Here is an 18953-nt window from a genome sequence, read left to right as displayed (position 1 = left end):
TTGTGATTATATTCCATGAATAAATCTTCATTTTTGGCTTTAGATTATTGATATTTGAAGAGAAATGGAGGAATTTTCTAAAATTACATAAAAATGAATTTTCAAGATTTGAACATCGATTCGGAGTCGGATTTGAGTAAAATTAGTATGGTTGGGCTCATAATTGAATAGGTTGTCGTATTTTATAAGTTTTGTCGTATTCCGAGACGTGGTCCCCACGGGCAATTTTTGGATTAATTTTGGATTTTGTTGGAAAATTAGTATTTTCATATGGAATTAATTCCTAGAATATGTATTGAATGAATCGAGTTAATTGTGACTAGATTCGGGACATTTGGAGGCCGATTTGAGCGGAAAAGGCATTGTAGAGTAAGATTTTTGCTCGGATTGAGGTAAGTAACAGTTATAAATCTGGTCCTGAGGGTATGAAACCCCAGACATCATATCGTATGACTATATTGGAGGTGACGCACATGCTAGGTGATCGACGGGCGTGTGGGCGTGCGCCGTAAGGATTATGACATGGTCCATCCCGCGAGACTGTGGAATCAATTGGCCTACTGTTTAATACATGTTCCCTCTGTTTTCATAGAAATTGACTGTACTTCATGTTAGAAATCATGTTTAGGCCTTATGTGATCACTGTTGAGACCTGAGAGTCGTGTACTTGTTGAATTAGCTGCTAAATTACTGTTTATACTTAATCATAGCTTTTCTTTCTTATTATGCCTTTGTCTCTTACTGTTTATTGTTGATACATGATATTACTTCTGTTTGGGCTGTTTATATGATTTTTGAGAGTCCGAGAGACTGGAGAGATTGATGACTGAGTAAGGTCGAGGGCCTAGTTGTGAGATATTGATACTATAGCACATGACTTGTTCGTGCAGCACGTGAGTTATCTGTGCAGATTCAGATATTAATAATATAGCACGTGAGTTGTCCGTGCGGATCCAGATATTGATACTATAGCACGTGAGTTGTCCGTGCAGCAGGTGAGTTATTCGTGCAGATCCAGATATTAATACTATAGCACGTGAGTTGTCTGTGTTTCACGTGAGTTGTCTGTGCGGATCCAAATATTATATTATAGCACGTGAGTTGTCCGTGCAGATTATAGTGCTTGGGCTGAAGGAGTCCCTCCAGGAGTCTGCACACCCCCAGTGAGCGCAGGTATATGATAGCATGTGAGTTGTCCGTGCAGTTTATAGCGCTTGGGCTGAAGGAACACCTCCGGAGTTTGCACACCCCAGTGAGCGCAAGTACCTATTGAGTATGATTATTGAGGGCTGAGAGCCGAGTGATTAAGCTGTTGAAATGAGATGAGTAATTGTTGCCTTGAGAGGCCATATTTGTTTTCAGTTAATTGCTACACTTAGTTGCTATTTGTCCCTGTCGTACATATTTCTGGAATATTTGATATCTGGTTTATTTGAATACGCACTGATGAGACTAAACTATTAAATCGAAAGTATGACTACTCTTATTTGAAAGTTATTGAGATAACTGTATTTGCATAGCTCGTCACTACTTCTCAGTTCCTTATTTATTTCTGTTACTTACTGAGTTGGTGTACTCACATTACCCTCTGTACCTCGTGTACAGATCCAGACACTTCTGGTCACGGCGGTTGCTGATTGAGGAGTCAGACTTAGGAGATTATTGAGGTAGTTGCATGGCGTTCGCTGGCCTTGACTCTCCTTTCCTTTCATGTTGTATTGTTCTGTGTTTTCAGATAGCGTTTTATCAGTCAGATGTTGTTATCATTTAGATGTTCATGCACTCAGTGACACCGGGTTTTGAGGATGGATTGTATAGTAATTTTAGAGTTATATTCTATTTTAAAAGGATTTCTTTAATATTAACTGCTTCCGCCTTTATTTAAAAGTTCTACTGTGTTGAGATGTCGAGTTGATGCTTGCCTAATTCCACGATAGGCGCCATCACGACAGGTGAGATTTTGGGTCGTGGCAGAACTAAAGACACATATTCATATATGTACAACAATAACATCTAAATAAGATTAATTATTTCTAAAATAATAATTTATCTATTTTACTAATCTTTTAGCAAATAACTAATCTAAATCGAATAAAAATAAGAAATTAATTTAATCACAAAACAATCACGAAAAAATATATACCAAAGTAAAAATTAACTAATTAATATTTTTTAATAACTAATAACAATTTCTCTATTTTACTAATTTTTTTATCACACTAATAATATAATTCGGATAAAAAATAACAGATTAATTAAATCGCAAAATAATCATGAAATAATATATATCACAGTAAAAACAACTAATAGCCATTTTTTATACATGAGTCTTAACAAACAATAAGTCGGAATTCCTCAATTTAAATTTTTTGGAAAATTAAAGATTTGGTGATTTGGAACCGAAACAAGCAACCCACTATGAGATAACGCCTTAAATACAATGTGGGGCCGAGAATCTACACTTTTGGTTGGACCGGTGGGCTCCACCCGAGTTTTTTTCGTTAAAAATGGGGAGGGGGAGGGAGGGAGGGGAGGCGTTCTGGTTTGGTGGGGAAGGAGAAGGCACGGTTATTTATATAGGTATAGCGTCCTTATGTAGGGCGTTATACTTTAGCGTCCTACATAAGGACGCTATATCTTCTCGCCCATTTCAGTTCAAATAAAGCTCTGTATTGCACCGCGCTATACTTTAACGGCAAACATGTCGTTAAGGTATAGCGCGGTGTAATATCGTGTTATATATATTATGGTTCTTTGAGTCCCAAAAAACTACGCTTTGGTTCCGGACTCTAAAATCGACACCTACTAAGGCTATTATTTTTATTTTTTTTGGTTAATAATTGCTGAATTGAGGTGGGAACTGGAAAAGTTCTTACATAGACAAGTCAACTCTAGCCTGTAGTAATGTTTTCTCACTTGTGAGACTTGTATTTACCCTCAATTTTATATTGGAAATAATAAAATCTTCATAATTTTCTTTAACATTCAAGTCCATCATTATAAAAGACGCATAAAAGTCACGTCTTCCCGTTGCAAACGTTGGGAATAACATCTCATTATATTATCCAACAATATTCTTGTTCACCTGTTTTACAACTTGTATTTACGTTTTGTGCACTAGTATATAGATTTTTTACACCATTTAATAAAATTGACCTACTAAAACAAATAACTCCTAGTAGTAATCTTGATGTGATAATAAGAAAAATTAGCGTAACGAAATAGTTATAATCTTTTTTTTAAGTGCCCGCGCACAGTGGTGGATGTAGTGTAGTATTACACGGGTTCAACGGAACTCATAACTTTTGACGCGAAGTAAAAATTTATGGGTAAAAATTCAATAAAATTACAAAAATAGTAGATATGAACCCATTACTTTAAAAATATAATGGGTTCAATACTAAAAACTTTAAAAGTTGAATTCATAAGATTTAAATCCTGGATCCGCCTCTACACGCGCATACAACTTCAATCCTTTTGGAATTTTACTATTTTCACCTTTCACCGGAAAAAGGAAAAATAAAATAGAAGAAAAACTATAATGGGGATAATCAATTCACCTCTTTTTTTAAAAAAGAAAAAGATCGCTAACCAATTAATGGGTTGTGGCCTTGTGGGGCAAGGTAGAGAAGAAGAAACCACCAAAAAGAAAAAGAGAAACAAAAGTTTAGTTTTCAGTCAACGAAAGATGATGCAAAGGATGTAAACAATCTAACGGCAAAGAATTGGCAGAAACTTTGAAAAGACATAGAAGTACCCCGCCGTTTCGTGAATGGGAGTTTAAGAAAAAATGAATGTCTTTTAGAATTTGTGGTTTTAAAAGTCAAAAAGGGGTCCAGAATATTTTTGTGGTCCAAAGTATTTGTTTGGTTATAAATGATTCTCATTAAGGGTAGAGTTGAAAGTTTAATCTAAATTATTTCTAAATTAAGAAAGGGACCATTCTTTTTGGAACGGACCAAAAAGAAAATAGGATCACATATAATGAAACTGAAAAAAATATCTTATAATTGACTGGGTCCACTTATACGGGATGAATATGTCCTGAGTCCCTCTTGCATTTTAATTAAATATTTTTTAATTTTCCTTTTTTTGTTTAGTTTATTCTTTCAAAATTCTCAAGTTTGTACATTGAAATCCATGTTTTCCATCTGTCATCATCGTTAAATTTTATATAATTAAATCAGATGTCTATATTAAATTAGCAGAGGTGAAGGATGTAGCATATAGTCAATGAGTTCAAATGATTATTACCACCAAATTTTAAACGTATCAATTTAAAAGTGTAAAGAGTTCATGGTAAGAACCTAAAAGTCAAACTCATTAACTATAAATTTTGGATCCACTTCTTTATAATAGTACCCCATCTTATCAAAATCTTGAAAACGCTTATGATTGTGTGTTGTTAATGTGTAACGAAGAAAATGCTATCAGTAAGTACCGCATAAAATAACCACAATGTGTTTGTGTTTACATGTGTAATAAAGATGGAAGTTTCTTATGCACTAAATTTGGAAAAAAACGTATGATTGCGCTAGCTCACACAACAGTCTTACCAGCTAGAGTGATAAACTAGGACCCGATATAACATTTATGTGACAAACATGATTAATTTTCCTATCTATTGCACTAATGTTCAAAACAACAAACATATCTCGTTTAAAAAAAATAACAACGCACAACCTTAAAGGTTTCCTGTTTGAGTTTAACTCTAATAATCTGACACTGTAATTTTCCCTCTGTGATAAATAAAGACAAGATACTCCAAGTCCCTTTACACTGTTTCACGGAGCTAGAAACAGAAGAAGAAACATCCCAAGACTTGGCACAGTGTGCCAAGGGCAAAGTTGAAAAGTCAACAGTCAATACATGAGAACGTATTTCATTGTTTTTTTAATGCAATTTGGACCCATGCGCAAATTTTCCACACGTTCTCAGCTTGACTTGTGAAGTCTACGCTCGTTTTCCATACACAAAGCCGCCAGCCATTTTCCTTCATAAAGATATCAATCAAACACTTAAAAAATTATCCACCATCCACCCACCAGACTGGTGTCTCTCCTCCCTCCGGTCTGCCGGAAAAACAAGAACCTCAATGGCCTTCACTGCTTCACAAATCCACTTCTTTTTCTTCTCCCTTTTCGCCTTTTTACTTATTGCTGTTCAAGCAAGACTGAATCTTTATCCACGAGATCATGCTGCACTTTTGCTTGTCCAAAAAGACCTGGGCATCCAAGGTCAACGCATTGCTCTACGCTGCAACTCTGCAACAATATCCTGTGAAAGGCGAAAGGCAAACAGAACACAATTGTTGAGAGTCACCCGTATTGACTTCAGATCCAATGGATTGACTGGAACTTTATCTCCTGCCATTGGAAAACTTTCTGAGCTCAAAGAACTCTCTCTTCCAAACAACCAACTCTTTGACCAAATCCCAGTTCAGATTCTTGAATGCCGTAAACTGGAGGTCCTTGACCTTGGAAACAATCTGTTTTCTGGGAAAGTTCCATCTGAATTATCATCTCTACTCCGCCTTCGAATTCTTGATCTTTCTTCAAATGAGTTGTCTGGGAATCTTAACTTCTTGAAGTATTTTCCCAACTTAGAAAAACTCTCTTTAGCTGATAACATGTTCACTGGAAAAATACCCCCTTCTTTGAAATCTTTCAGAAATCTCCGTTTCCTTAATATTTCAGGAAACAGTTTTCTTGAAGGTCCTGTGCCTGCTATGAGTCAAGTTGAGCACTTGTCAGCAGATTTGGATCGGAACACCTTCGTTCCAAAACGTTACATTCTTGCTGAAAATTCGACAAGCTCAAATCAGATATCAGCACTGGCACCTAATTCCAATTCAGGAAATGCCCCAGCTCCAGCACCGAGTCATAGTGTCGCTCCAATCCATAAAAGTAATAACAGGAAGAAAAGGAAAGTCAGAGCGTGGTTTCTTGGTTTCTTTGCTGGTTCTTTCGCAGGAGCTATATCTGCGGTACTCTTATCAGTTCTCTTTAAGCTGGTAATGTTTTTCGTCCGAAAGGGAAAGACTGATGGAACTTTAACAATATACAGTCCACTGATTAAGAAAGCCGAGGATTTGGCCTTCTTAGAGAAAGAAGATGGAGTAGCATCACTTGAAATGATTGGAAAAGGTGGATGTGGAGAAGTTTATAGAGCTGAGTTACCAGGAAGTAATGGGAAGATTATAGCTATAAAGAAGATTATACAACCCCCAATGGATGCTGCAGAACTCACCGAGGAAGATACCAAGGCTTTGAACAAGAAAATGCGACAGGTAAAATCAGAAATTCAAATTCTTGGTCAAATCAGACACAGGAATCTGCTTCCCTTACTGGCACATATGCCTAGGCCAGACTGCCATTACTTGGTATATGAATATATGAAAAATGGGAGCTTACAAGATATCCTCCAGCAAGTCACAGAAGGGACAAGGGAATTAGATTGGTTGGGACGACACCGAATTGCAGTAGGGATAGCTGCTGGACTTGAGTATCTCCATATAAACCACAGTCAATGCATAATTCACAGAGATCTAAAGCCAGCAAATGTCCTTCTTGACGATGATATGGAAGCTCGAATTGCTGATTTTGGACTTGCAAAAGCACTTCCAGATGCCCATACACATATTACGACTTCAAATGTTGCAGGAACTGTGGGATATATAGCACCAGAATACCATCAGACACTGAAGTTTACAGATAAGTGTGATATATACAGCTTTGGTGTGGTGTTGGCAGTGCTGGTTATAGGAAAGCTTCCATCAGATGAATTTTTCCAGCACACGCCTGAGATGAGTTTAGTGAAGTGGCTGAGAAATGTAATGACTTCTGAGGATCCAAAAAGGGCAATTGATCCAAAGCTGATAGGAACTGGATTTGAGGAGCAAATGCTTTTGGTTCTCAAGATAGCTTGCTTTTGTACTCTGGAAAATCCAAAGGAGAGGCCTAACAGTAAGGATGTTAGGTGTATGTTAACTCAGATCAAGCATTAAGTAAGCACGTGATATTGCAATAATGAACAAGTTGGTTTATGTAACTAAGAATGTGTTTTGTACTATCTCCAAGATGGAGACTTTGCAAGTTAAGTTTTTGTTGTAATTGGTTTATACAAAGTAAATCAAATCTCTGTACTAAAGTAGTCTTAATGGTATTCTTTCCACTTTTCTGCTGAAGTTACTAAACTCAAAAAGCAATTGTCACTATGTGTATCTGCTTCCCCTCAAACTAGATAAATATGCCAATGTGTATCTTCTGTTCCATAAGGTAAAGTATTTATTGAAAAGAGTAGTACCATAAAGTTTGAAAAATTACATGATTACTACAATAATATGGAACCCATAAAAGACAGGTAATCAGAATTGCTGAATACAGACTCTCCCCTATGCCAACACACAACAAATTATGAAAACATCTAAACTTTACAGCAGCAATCAGCTTTATTTCTCTCATGCCATATTGATCAAATGATTGCTGCATAATGGAACCAGCTTCTTAACTTCTTCAGTCTTCTTTCCGAACTTTGCCCTTGCCAACATTTAAGTCGTTGAAGCTTTCTGGCATCACCCAATAAATTAGAAAAATATTAAGAAACAAGGGTCCATATCAGCCATGCTTGTTTATAGTGCACCAACAAATGATTCACTCTTTCAACAGAACATTCACACAGACTAAAGCCCTCTCCTTAGTTAGACAAGCATCATATGCAGCAACACATCCAAAGCAAGCAACTTTTGTTGGAGCTTGAGTTTTCCACAATTAACTACCACGGCCAGATTTTCTCATATTCATTTGACTGTTTTTGTAACCTATCATAGCAAGACTTCACAGTAAGACACCCCTTTTTATTAACACGCCAGATTTGAATATCCTCCTTACTATCTTCAGATTTTATTTCCTGCATTTTCTGTATAAAGCCACAGCTTCATCCAACTCTCAGTCGTTAAAGCCTCATCTTTGCTGGAAGTTCCACCCGCCTTCAGTGAAATAATCAGCCATCAGACTTGATTTAACACCAAGTTATAGACATTAGGAAATTGGTCCTTAGGCCGACACTCATCAGACCACCTGTCCTTATTCTGCAATTACCTACCTTCAACTTAATGTTACTCTTCCAAATAAACTTATTTTCCATTGAGTTGTTTCTCTTTCTATCGCCTGCAGATGTCAATGCACCTTCTGGGCCTGCAGATATAATTTCAACTGAAAGCAAACACTAAGCCGAATAAGTAGTTGAAGAAGAAGATCAAACTTCTAGTTATTGGTGCTTTGTTAAATTCTGGATGAGAACAGTGTTCATCCATGGGAGCACTTAGAGAGAAAGCAGAGAAGAGAAGAGAGAAAGGGATTTGAAAAAATGATACTGTTACATTGCTTCAGCTACAGTAGGTATACGCATATATAGTCTAACTACTTCAACTAATGGCAGCTAATTGACAGATAATAACCACCTAACTAACTAACTAACTAATTATGTGCACAAATACAATTCCATCTGTATTGATAATACTCCCCTCAAGCTGGAGGGTGCAATATATTGAGCACACCCAGCTTGCCTAATAAATGCAAGTGTTGTTGTTGTCCTAAGCCCTTAGTCAACAGATCAGCTAGTTGATCCCTGGTAGGCACATAGATTGTCTGTACCATTCCCCATTTAATCTTGTCTCGAATAAAGTGGCAGTCGATCTCGATATGTTTTGTTCTCTCGTGAAAAATGGGATTAGCAGCTATTTGCATAGCAGATTTGCTATCACTCATCACAGCTACAGGTTGAAGGATTTGAACTCCCAACTCCTGAAACAATCCAAGTAGCAAAGTAACTTCTGCAACACCTGAGGCCATGCTTCTATATTCTGCTTTAGCTGAACTCCTAGATACAGTGTGTTGTTTCTTGGACTTCCAGGAGATCAAGGAGCTTCCAAATTTGATAACATAACATGTTACAGATCTTCTGGTGTTTGGGCAAGCAGCCCAATCTGAGTCACACCAGCATGTTAGAGTATTACTAGGTTCAGCCTTAAGCCATACTCCTTGTCCTGGTGAACACTTCAGGTATCTTACAACTCTGGTATCATCCTCCCAGTGTGACTTCTTAGGTCTTTGCATAAACTGACTCAAGGTTTGAACTGCATAACTGATGTCAGGCCTAGTGATAGTCACATACATTAGCTTCCCAACAAGCCTTTGGTGGAGACTGACATCCTCTAAGAGTGTATCATCTGTGGCTCCCGTGGCAGCATCAAACTCTACTGTGGTGAGTTTTAGGTTTGATTCAAGAGGTGTACTGGCTGGTTTGGCTCCACTTAACCCCAGCTCAGAGATTAACTCCGGCACATATCTCCTCTGATTTAATATTACGCCAGATTTAGATCTAAGCACTTCAATGCCCAGAAAGTACTTCAGATCCCCTAAGTCCTTCATCTTGAACTGCTGATGTAAGACATGTTTGGCTTCAGTAATTAGCTGTAATTCTGAAGCTAAGGAAGTGTCTGTTCTTGCTTCTGTAAAATCTCTTAAATATGTATGTGAAAGTTCCTCAACACCTAAGTTTGGCAAGTTTTCCATTGGAACATCATGAGATTCTCCATGACTGTTGGTTTCAACAGGAGAATTAAGTGAGAGATCTTCAACTGCATTAGCATCAACTTTATCACTAGCATGTTGATCTACAGATGGTGATGTAGCTTCTACAACTGGTTGAGTGGGAACATCAACAGAAATGTATGTATTAGAAAATACCTTAGGTTCATGCATAAGAAAGTCAGTAATTGAAGGAGATTCCGAAGTCTGTGAGTGTGCAAAGGGAAAAACTGACTCCTTGAACACAATATCTCTACTCACAAAGACATGTTTGGTAGACAAATTCATCAACAGATAGCCCTTCTGAGTGCTAGAATAGCCTATAAGCACATATGCTTTGGCTCTTTCAGCAAATTTGTCATCTTTGGGAACTACTGTTGCATAGCATAAGCAACCTATCAGTCTCAAATGTACGAGAGATGCTTGTTTGCCATATAAGAGTTCAAAATGACTCTTTCCTTGTATAGCAGTAGAAGGTAGTCTGTTCAACAGGCAGACTGCAGCTTGTACACATAGTCCCCAGTGTCTGATGGGTAAGTTGGCTTGAAATCTCAAGGCTCTAGCCACATCCAGTATATGCCTATGCTTTCTTTCCACAATGTCATTCTGTTGTGGAGTATGAACACATCTGCTTTGATGTGCAATTCCCAAATTCTGAAATAGCTTAGTGCATTGTGAATTGAATAATTCAGTGCCATTGTCTGATCTTATTGTTTTAACCATTAAGCCAAACTGATTTTTGATCAACAATAGGTAGTTAGTTATAGCAACTATGACTTCAATTTTCAATTGCAATAGAAAAACCCAAGTGAATCTACAGTGATCATCCACAATGGTCAAGAAATAGTATCTTTTATCAAAAGTAGGATTTCTATAGGGTCCCTAAAGATCCATATGTACAAGTTGAAATGGTGCTATAGCTCTAGAGTTGCTTATAGGAAACTTCAGCCTAATCTGTTTAGCCAAAGGGTAGACTGGACAATTATTCAGAAGTGAACTATTTACATTGTAACTTAGTAAACTCATACTCTTTAGCAGTAATAAAGGGGTGCCCTAGCCTCATATGCCATAATCTGCAGTCTTCTTTATTTGTCGTTGCCACCAAAACATGCTTCTGAAACTTATTCTTGTCATCCTCGGACCTAAAAATGTATAGACTAGCTGACTCCTTACCAATCCCCTTCACCTTGCCATTGCATAAATCCTGATTATGTACAGAAATCAGGAAAGAAGCCACAAAGCAGGAGAGTTCTCTGATTAATTTTGAGACTGATAGGAGGTTGAATTTAAAGTTAGGTACATAAAGAACATTGGATATCATCCCTACTTTGAAAATAGATGCCCGACCAGTATAGCTTATGTTCACCTTATCTCCAATAGGTAAGCTAACCTTATCCCTAAGTGAGGCATCTACATTAATGCCAATTAATATCATATCTAGACTTGCAACCATATGGTGTGTAGCACTAGAATTCACAATCCAGTCATTTTTCTGAATCTGTGACATGAAACAGGTAGCGTTACCTGCCAAATTTGCATGACTATCTCCAGTGTCCTTGTTTAGCAATGCCAAAATCTGTTGATACTGCTCATCAGTGAAAAATTTGCCTGCAATAAGTTCTTTTCCCTCAGAGTTTGACAATGGAACATCACTATTCCAAGATATATTATTCATAGCTGCTAAAGCTTGTTGTTGTTGTGGTCTCCTATACTGACCCCCTTGCTGAGTTCCAGAACTACTAGCACCCTGTCCAAAATTCTTCTTACTTTTGAAGTCTGTAGGGTATTCTATTAACTTATAATAATTTTCCTTAGTATGTCCTTTCAGGTTGCAATATTCACATTGCATAAAAGGTCGTTTGCCTTTGTAACCCTGCCCTTGACTAATTTGCATAGCCATCAGATCTAATTTAATTCCTGCTGCATTTAGACTGGGTAAATTGTGAGTTTCATCCTCAATAATCATAGCATATGCTTGATTAAGTGAGGGAACACTAGAATTCAGCAGAATCTACCTCCTTACTGAATCATATTAATCATTTAAGCCACTAAGAAACTGTAATAAAATTTGTTGCTGCATATGATCCATATAGTCTTTGGAATTGGGAGTTGGCACCATAGCATCATATCTTTGTGCAAGTACCATTCACGACCCTAGCCTTCTCTTCCCCAAAAGAGCGATCCTCATCGTTCGACTCCAAAGCCCATATTTTCAGATCCGGTAAGCTTAATCTGAATCAAAACTACGCCTGGGGTGTCAGAAGGACCAATCTATAGAGGATGTGTGTATGCAAGTGTCTGCTCCTCAACTGTCGAGTCAGCCACCATTGTTGCACCACAAAAAAATACTAGAAAATGAAGAAGTAGCGGAAATCTGTGCGATTGAAATGGTGTAATTGAAATCAAATTGCGCGAGTAAAAAACATCGGCTGCTCTGATACCATGTTAAATTATGGATGAGAACAGTGTTCATCCATGGGAGCACTTAAAGAGAAAGCTGGAGAAGAGAAGAGAGAAAGGTATTTGAGAAAATGATACTGTTATATTGCTGAGAAAGGGATTTGAGAAAATGATATTGTTATATTGCTTCAACTACAGCAGGCACCAAACTAACTAACTAATTATTTGCCTATTAAATAACTCATGTGCACAAATACAATTTCATATGTACTGATAATATAGAGCTATCAATATGGGCCGGACCGAGCTAGCTCAGCCCAACTCATATGGGCTTTAGAAATTGACGGGCTAGCCCACTATTATGATGGGTCTTATAATGGTCAGCCCACCCTAGTCCTATGTGGGTCGCGAGAGCCCACGAGCTGGCCCATTATTTTTAAAAATATAATTTTATATTTTTTTTAAGTTCTGACCTAAAAAAGATAATTATTTAAAAGTTAAAAAATATCTTATGGGAAAAAATTTGCAAAACTTAATAGCTTTTTATATCGTTCCAATATATCATAATAAACACTAAAAAAAGTAAAAGACAAGACTATATTTCATTCACTAAAAGTCAAAACTCAAAACAAACTATTCAAGAGAACGTCCATGATGCTTATGAGATATCCAAAACATCATCTTCATCAAACACATTTGAATCCGCTTGTGATAAGGTTGTCTTAACATCTTCACTGTCATCTACATCTACAATTCATATGCAATATTAATTAGTTAAATATTATGAATAATTAAATTTTAAAACTAATGATATTTAAATTGACCTAAAAAAAATATTACTAGTTTGTGTTTGGGAAAAGATGTGTAGCTAATTTCGAATAGTAACAAGTGTTTGAACATTTTCATACACTACTAGAAAAATGCTAATTTCCGACCGAAATTTTCGAATGAAATTTTTTGTCGGAAATCTCCGACGGAATCCGTCGGAATTTTCAAGAAAATATTTCATATATATTTTTAAAAAAATTTCGACCATATTTCCGACCAACTTTTGGCGAAAAATTTATTTTGACTGGTTTGACTTCATTTCCGACCAAATCGGTCGGAATTCTTTTTTAAAAACCCTACAGCCCCCTCCCCAAAAAACAGAAGCTCAGTTTTCATTCTCTCATATCTCCCTCTCGTCCCCAAGGTCCTCTCGTCTTTCTCCCCCGTCCCAAGCTCGTATGTTTGCCCTCTCTCTCGTTTTCTCCTCCCTTCTCCCTCTCCTTCCTCCTCCCTTTACCCCTTAATTAATTATTTTTTTTACTTTGTTTTGCAGGTGCAGCTCGCGTGGTCGACGACGGCGGGCGGCGGTAGCTCCTCAATCGACTTCTCCGCCATTTTTTCCGTTGAGGAAAGTATTTTATTGAACCACATTAAGTATTAGAAATCTCATCGTTTGATTGATAATATAATTTTTTGGTAATAATTATGAAAATTAGCATTAACAAAAATAAAATAATACACCTATAGAGCACTTTTTAGAATGATATTAAATGAGTCAATGAATCTTTGTGTTATCTCTTGGGAGGTTGATTGAAAATTTCACAAATTCTTTAAAGGTTTTGTTATTTGATTTCTAGGAATTTTATGATCTTTGCGTTTGCGTGTAACAAGTTTTCTCTATTGGTCTTTATTACTGAAATTTTTGCCATGTGTTATGCTTAGAATGTTGGTACGGGTTTTTCATCATATTCTTTGACTTTGATAGTCTTGTAATTTTTCACCATTTTTAATTTCCTTGAATTTTCTTGTACATTTCCTAGTTTTATGTACTTTAAGACTTTAATCTAACCTTAAGGTTCTTCAACCCCCACCCTCCCCCACCACAAAAAAAATTGTACTGATTTTCTAGAAATCTAAGAAAGTTGTGTGAAGCTGTAATAACAGAGAATGGAGGTTTGTATAGTACTGTTTATACTGCTAGCTATAACTAGTTGATGGTAGTCAAACCATGGTATCATAAAGAACTTTCTTTTCGTCATGTCCTCTGATTTCACTTGGAGTAGTTGTATCCTTCTATTTCATTTCGTTATCCCACATTGATAGTTGTAAAGAATGTGAAACTACATACTATGTGTAGGGATACTCTTAATGGTTTGAGGGCTTTCGAGGAGAAAATGACTGATGAAGATTAATCTTTCCAAAAATTATAATCAAAGAAACATATAAAATAATATAGTAATATTTCTATATTCACTTTTTAGAATGATATTAAATTTAATTTTTTTCAATTTCAACATTAAGATTAACTTGTAAATTTGAAAAATCATTAATTAATTTGGATTATAGAACATTTAAGAAGCATTCAAATTTAATTAGTATATTTAAAGACTTATATTATTTAGAATAGGGATTAATGTGAGATTTCGAGCGTTAAAAACTATTAATTTAAAAAATAAAATATATTAATTAAAGTGCTTTGAAAGAGTATAACTTTGTAACCAGTTTAAATAAATCAAATTACTTTAAATATCTCATTTATAGATTCTATTTGTGTAGATGGAATTTGTGCATCGTAGATAAATGTATAATAGGAATCATCCTACTCGTGCGGGGTTGAGGGATGAATTTATTGAAAGGGTTGCTGAATTTATTGGAGGCTCTCGCCCAGCTACATCTAGTGCTGCTTCTGCACCATCTCATAGACGCAGGCAGAATCTTGAAGGGGATGTACAATTTGATAGTTATAATCGATTGATAATCGTCCCTCACAAGGATGGGTAAGAAGGTTCTTATATAAATTTTTATGTTTTGAATGTACTTTTAGATATGTTAACATTAAGGAATATTTATTTTCAATTAAAAGATGTTTATTAATTATATATATGTTAACTTTAATGCAGGTTTTTGCCATCTTTTCAAACTACACATTTGGTTACAGATTCTATGAAGCCATTTTATTATGAGCCATGGACTTCTTGGAGAAAGATATCGTACAGCATCAGAGAGCAAATGTGGAATCAATATAGGGTAAAAATTAATTATATTTATTTAATAATTATCGTCTTCATCTAATGTTACTTTTTTATATTGCAGACAAGGTGTACATGGAATCCTTAGCATCAAAATGCAATAAATAGTTTTTTCGAGAAGAAAATTGCTATAAGGATTAAAGATACTATGTGTGCTCCTCGAAATTCCGATAAAATGCCGGACTGGTTAAGAGAAGATGTTTGGGATAAACTTCTTGAAAAATGGAATACCCCAAAATAGAAGGAAAAGAGTGAACAAGCAAAGGCAAACCGTGCCTCTAAAAAAGGTGGCTCGTTGCACACATGAGGTTCAATTACTTTTGAGGCCCATAAACTAAGAATGGTAATTATTTATAAAAGTTTTCTTAGTTTTACTTATAGAATTTTACGTTTTTAAAGTCTAACTCATTTTTTTCTTATGAAGGAAAAGGAAAGAGGGTGAGATATAAGTAACGCTGAGGTCTTTGAGGAGTTGCATAAGAAAAAGAAGGATGGTACAAGAGAACACCGAGTGGAGACGCATGCGTCGGACACATATGTAAAATTCTAACTTCATAATTATTTATGGTTTATTAATATTAGTTTGTTTACATAATAGTTATGTTTTTCATTTCAGGAAGATTATCATAAAAGGTTGGAAGAATGGCAACAAACTCAGCCTCCTTCAACTCAACCAACACATGATGATATGACTTCATTGTGGACAGAGGCAGCGGGTGGAGCAAACAAAGACAGAGTCTACGGACTAGGAGTACATCGACCTACAAGTCATCCAAACCCACTCTTAGCCAATTCTTCTTCTTCTCAAAATCAAGAACTGATGGAAGATATGAGAAATGAAATTCGTGAATTGAAGCAACAATTGGACTCCCAATACAGAACATTTGTTAAGATGCAGAAATTCATGCGTAAACATGGGCATGATTTATCTGATGATGAGGATGAACAAACTGAATCTGATGTGTAGTAGTTTAGTTGTGATGTTTTGGTTGATTGGTAAACTTGATTGTGAGAGATAACTTTATGTATTGCTTTTAAACTTGAATGTGGGCTACTATTTGGATGTTTTTATGCCCAAAATTGTTAGGTTTAAAGGTTGGCATTGTTGGTTTAAGTTGTGTTAATGGTTGGCATTGTTGGTTTAGAATTTGTTAATGTATTGTTAATTTTGATTGTGTTAATGTATTGTTGGTTCGTATTATTGTATTAATGTATCGTTGGTTTAGATTATTGTTAATGTATTGTTGGTTGGTATTTTTTTTGTTTGTGATAGTTTGGCAGGTGGTGTAGCTCAAAATTGGGCAGAATTCTGTCCAGTTTTATACGAAATTCCGACTGAATTCCGACGAAAAAAGTCGGACAGCTCCCCAGATTTAACCATAAATTCTCATATTTTCGACTGATTCGGTCGGAAATGTAAAAAAAATAAATAAATTAACATTCAGAAATTTTTGACGGATTCCGTCGGAAATTAAACAACATTTATTTTTTAATTATTAATTTCCGACTGATTCGGTCGAAAATTTAATCAAAAAAATTAATATTCAATAGTTTTTGACGGATTCCGTCGGAAATTAAATAAAATTTAATTTTTAATTATTAATTTTACTTGTATTATTACGACCGATTTAGTCGGTAAATTCCGACCACTTTAGTCGGAAACGTGAATTATTTGGTTGTCTGCCCTTTTGGAAATTTGCGCCCACTTCGGTCGGAAATCACCAACAGATTCGGTCGGAAATTATTTTCCGACCAACATTTTTCCGACCGACCAATTTCGATCGGAAAGTAGTCGGAAATACGCGATTTCCGACCGTTTTGGCCGTCGAAAATCTACCATTTTCTAGTAGTGATAATAAATGCAACTTCTGTACTTTGTAAGAACACGCCACCAATGCTAAATGTTGATTCCGATGCTACAATGGTAATGGAAATACTAAGAACATTACGCGCCATCACTGAAAGATCGTGATATTTTCTAGAATGGTTCTTCCAATACATGACAACATCCCTCTCTTGAAACTTCTCAAGATCAAGTTTTGGTTCCTCTTAGTAAAGATCCAATTCTGACTTCCCATCTCTAGAGGCAGTATACTTTTTATTTTTTATATATTTTAAATAAATATTTTATTAGGCTCATGGGCCGGCCCAACCCAGCCTCAACTAAGCCTCACGGGCCATGGGCTTACTCGGGCAAGGACTTAAAAGCCTCGTTTTTAAACGGGCTCAAAAAATTCTAGTCCAACCCTGTTAAATCACGGGCTGGACTGGACTTGGTTATTGACGGCTCTACTTACTTATATGTAACTCCAAAAATAGCAGGAAAACATTCAAACCAATATATAATGTGGAAATAAAGAAACTGTAACAGGAACTTAATTAAAAGGTGCAGCCAAAACGATGAAAGTGATGTAATATGCATATGGAAGGATCTTACTTGGAAAGCAACTAAGTTTAAGTGTTGCATCGAACAGAAACAGATAAAATTAACATGTGACCTGCTAATTCTTTTTACAACAGTTGGGGACCAGAATCATACCCTGAGCTCAGAGCAAAAATCTGGAATTGTACTCTATGAGATAGTGTGCTTAAACAAAGGTTATAATAATCAAATAAAGGATACACCGACGACGTTAATGCTTTCATGAAAATGTAGGATGGTATTTTGCGCCCTATGAGCTTTTTACTTCTTCACTGTTTTCATCAAAAATCAAAATATTTAGAATGAAATGCAGATAACGCATTTCATTCATTTTCCCAAACAAGTATTTCCAGTAAAATTTGTGTATATCCTATGTTATTAACTCTGTGATATACTCATTGAGAGCATCACATAATACGCACAGATTAAATTAGCATCCATTTTTCCATCGCTTATTGTGCAAGAAAAAATGCATAATTTTTGCATTTGCTCAAGTACGTACCTTTTTTTTTTGGGTCAAATATCAAAACTTTTATTTAACCAGTAACGACTCAAGTACGTACCTTAAACATCTCTAGATGAGTTGCTTCTATTTTGACACTGCTATAATCCTCAGCAATTGTAGCAGCATGCATGTTGTAACGATTCTAAATCACATAAATGAATTCCATGATAAAAGAGAATAAAGCGCAAACATATATGCATTAGCTTAGATTCAGTGCTCAGATTCAGTGCATTTGCATTAGCTTTTCATCAGAATAACAACACATACATAACAAGGACAACTAATTTCAATGGAAGTTCCTTTTTGGTTTGGATAGTATATAACAAAGCTAATGCATAAAACAGATAAACAAATGTAATTATTAGAATAAAAACATGTTAGCCAGTAATTACCAAAGAGTAGGCCAACTTTTCTATGATGATCAACTCACACTAAAAATCTAGTATATATAATAACTCGAATAAAATTCATAGAATATGAAAAAGTTTAGGGGCGTCAAATGGGCGAGTTAGACTGATTTTGGGCGGATCAAAATTTACTTGGGCTGGGTTAAAGTGAGCTAAAATTTGGATCATAAGCCAACCCACCCAACTCTATCAAATAAAATTTTATTTCTTTTTTATGGTCATATATAAAATATCAAACAAAAAGAAGAATTATTTTTAAGATAATTTTGCTTATCAATGGATCAATTTGAGTTAAAAATCAGTCCAACTTTAAATGGTTGAGATGGGCTGAATCAAAATGGATTGAGTTCAACGAATAAGCAGATTAATGACCGACACAACCTTGGGCGAGTTGGATGGATCAATTGTGTTTGAGCTCAAATTGCCACCCTATAAACTAATTTCACTTTAGTTTCACCGGACAAAGAAAGAAAACTTAAAATGACGAAATTTGGAAAACTTTCTTCTAGAATGAGAATGAATAACGAACGAAACCGTATGCGAAAAGATGCATAAAAGGTGATACTAATTATATGTAAAGAGAGAGAGGACGAGGAAACGTAAGACACAGAA

The 18953-nt window shown here is 35.8% G+C and overlaps 1 protein-coding gene across 1 annotated transcript; it reads left to right on the top strand.

Annotated features, from left to right (window-relative positions):
• The first annotated feature begins 4599 nt into the window (after positions 1–4599).
• Positions 4600–7203, top strand: LOC107767265 (leucine-rich repeat receptor-like serine/threonine/tyrosine-protein kinase SOBIR1). Its single transcript, XM_016586187.2, has one exon. The coding sequence runs from the start codon at positions 5096–5098 to the stop codon at positions 7004–7006; it is 1911 nt and encodes a 636-aa protein (XP_016441673.1). The 5' UTR covers positions 4600–5095; the 3' UTR covers positions 7007–7203.
• Positions 7204–18953: the final 11750 nt, after the last annotated feature.

Source organism: Nicotiana tabacum, chromosome 8 (assembly GCF_000715075.1).
Source record: "Nicotiana tabacum cultivar K326 chromosome 8, ASM71507v2, whole genome shotgun sequence".
NCBI lineage: Eukaryota > Viridiplantae > Streptophyta > Magnoliopsida > Solanales > Solanaceae > Nicotiana > Nicotiana tabacum.
Note: the sequence above shows the minus strand (reverse complement) of the source record. Positions and strands in the feature narration are given on the sequence as shown.

Excerpts from the sequence above, each read along its gene's own strand:
- LOC107767265 (XM_016586187.2), top strand. The coding sequence starts at position 5,096 with ATGGCCTTCACTGCTTCACAAATCCACTTCTTTTTCTTCTCCCTTTTC.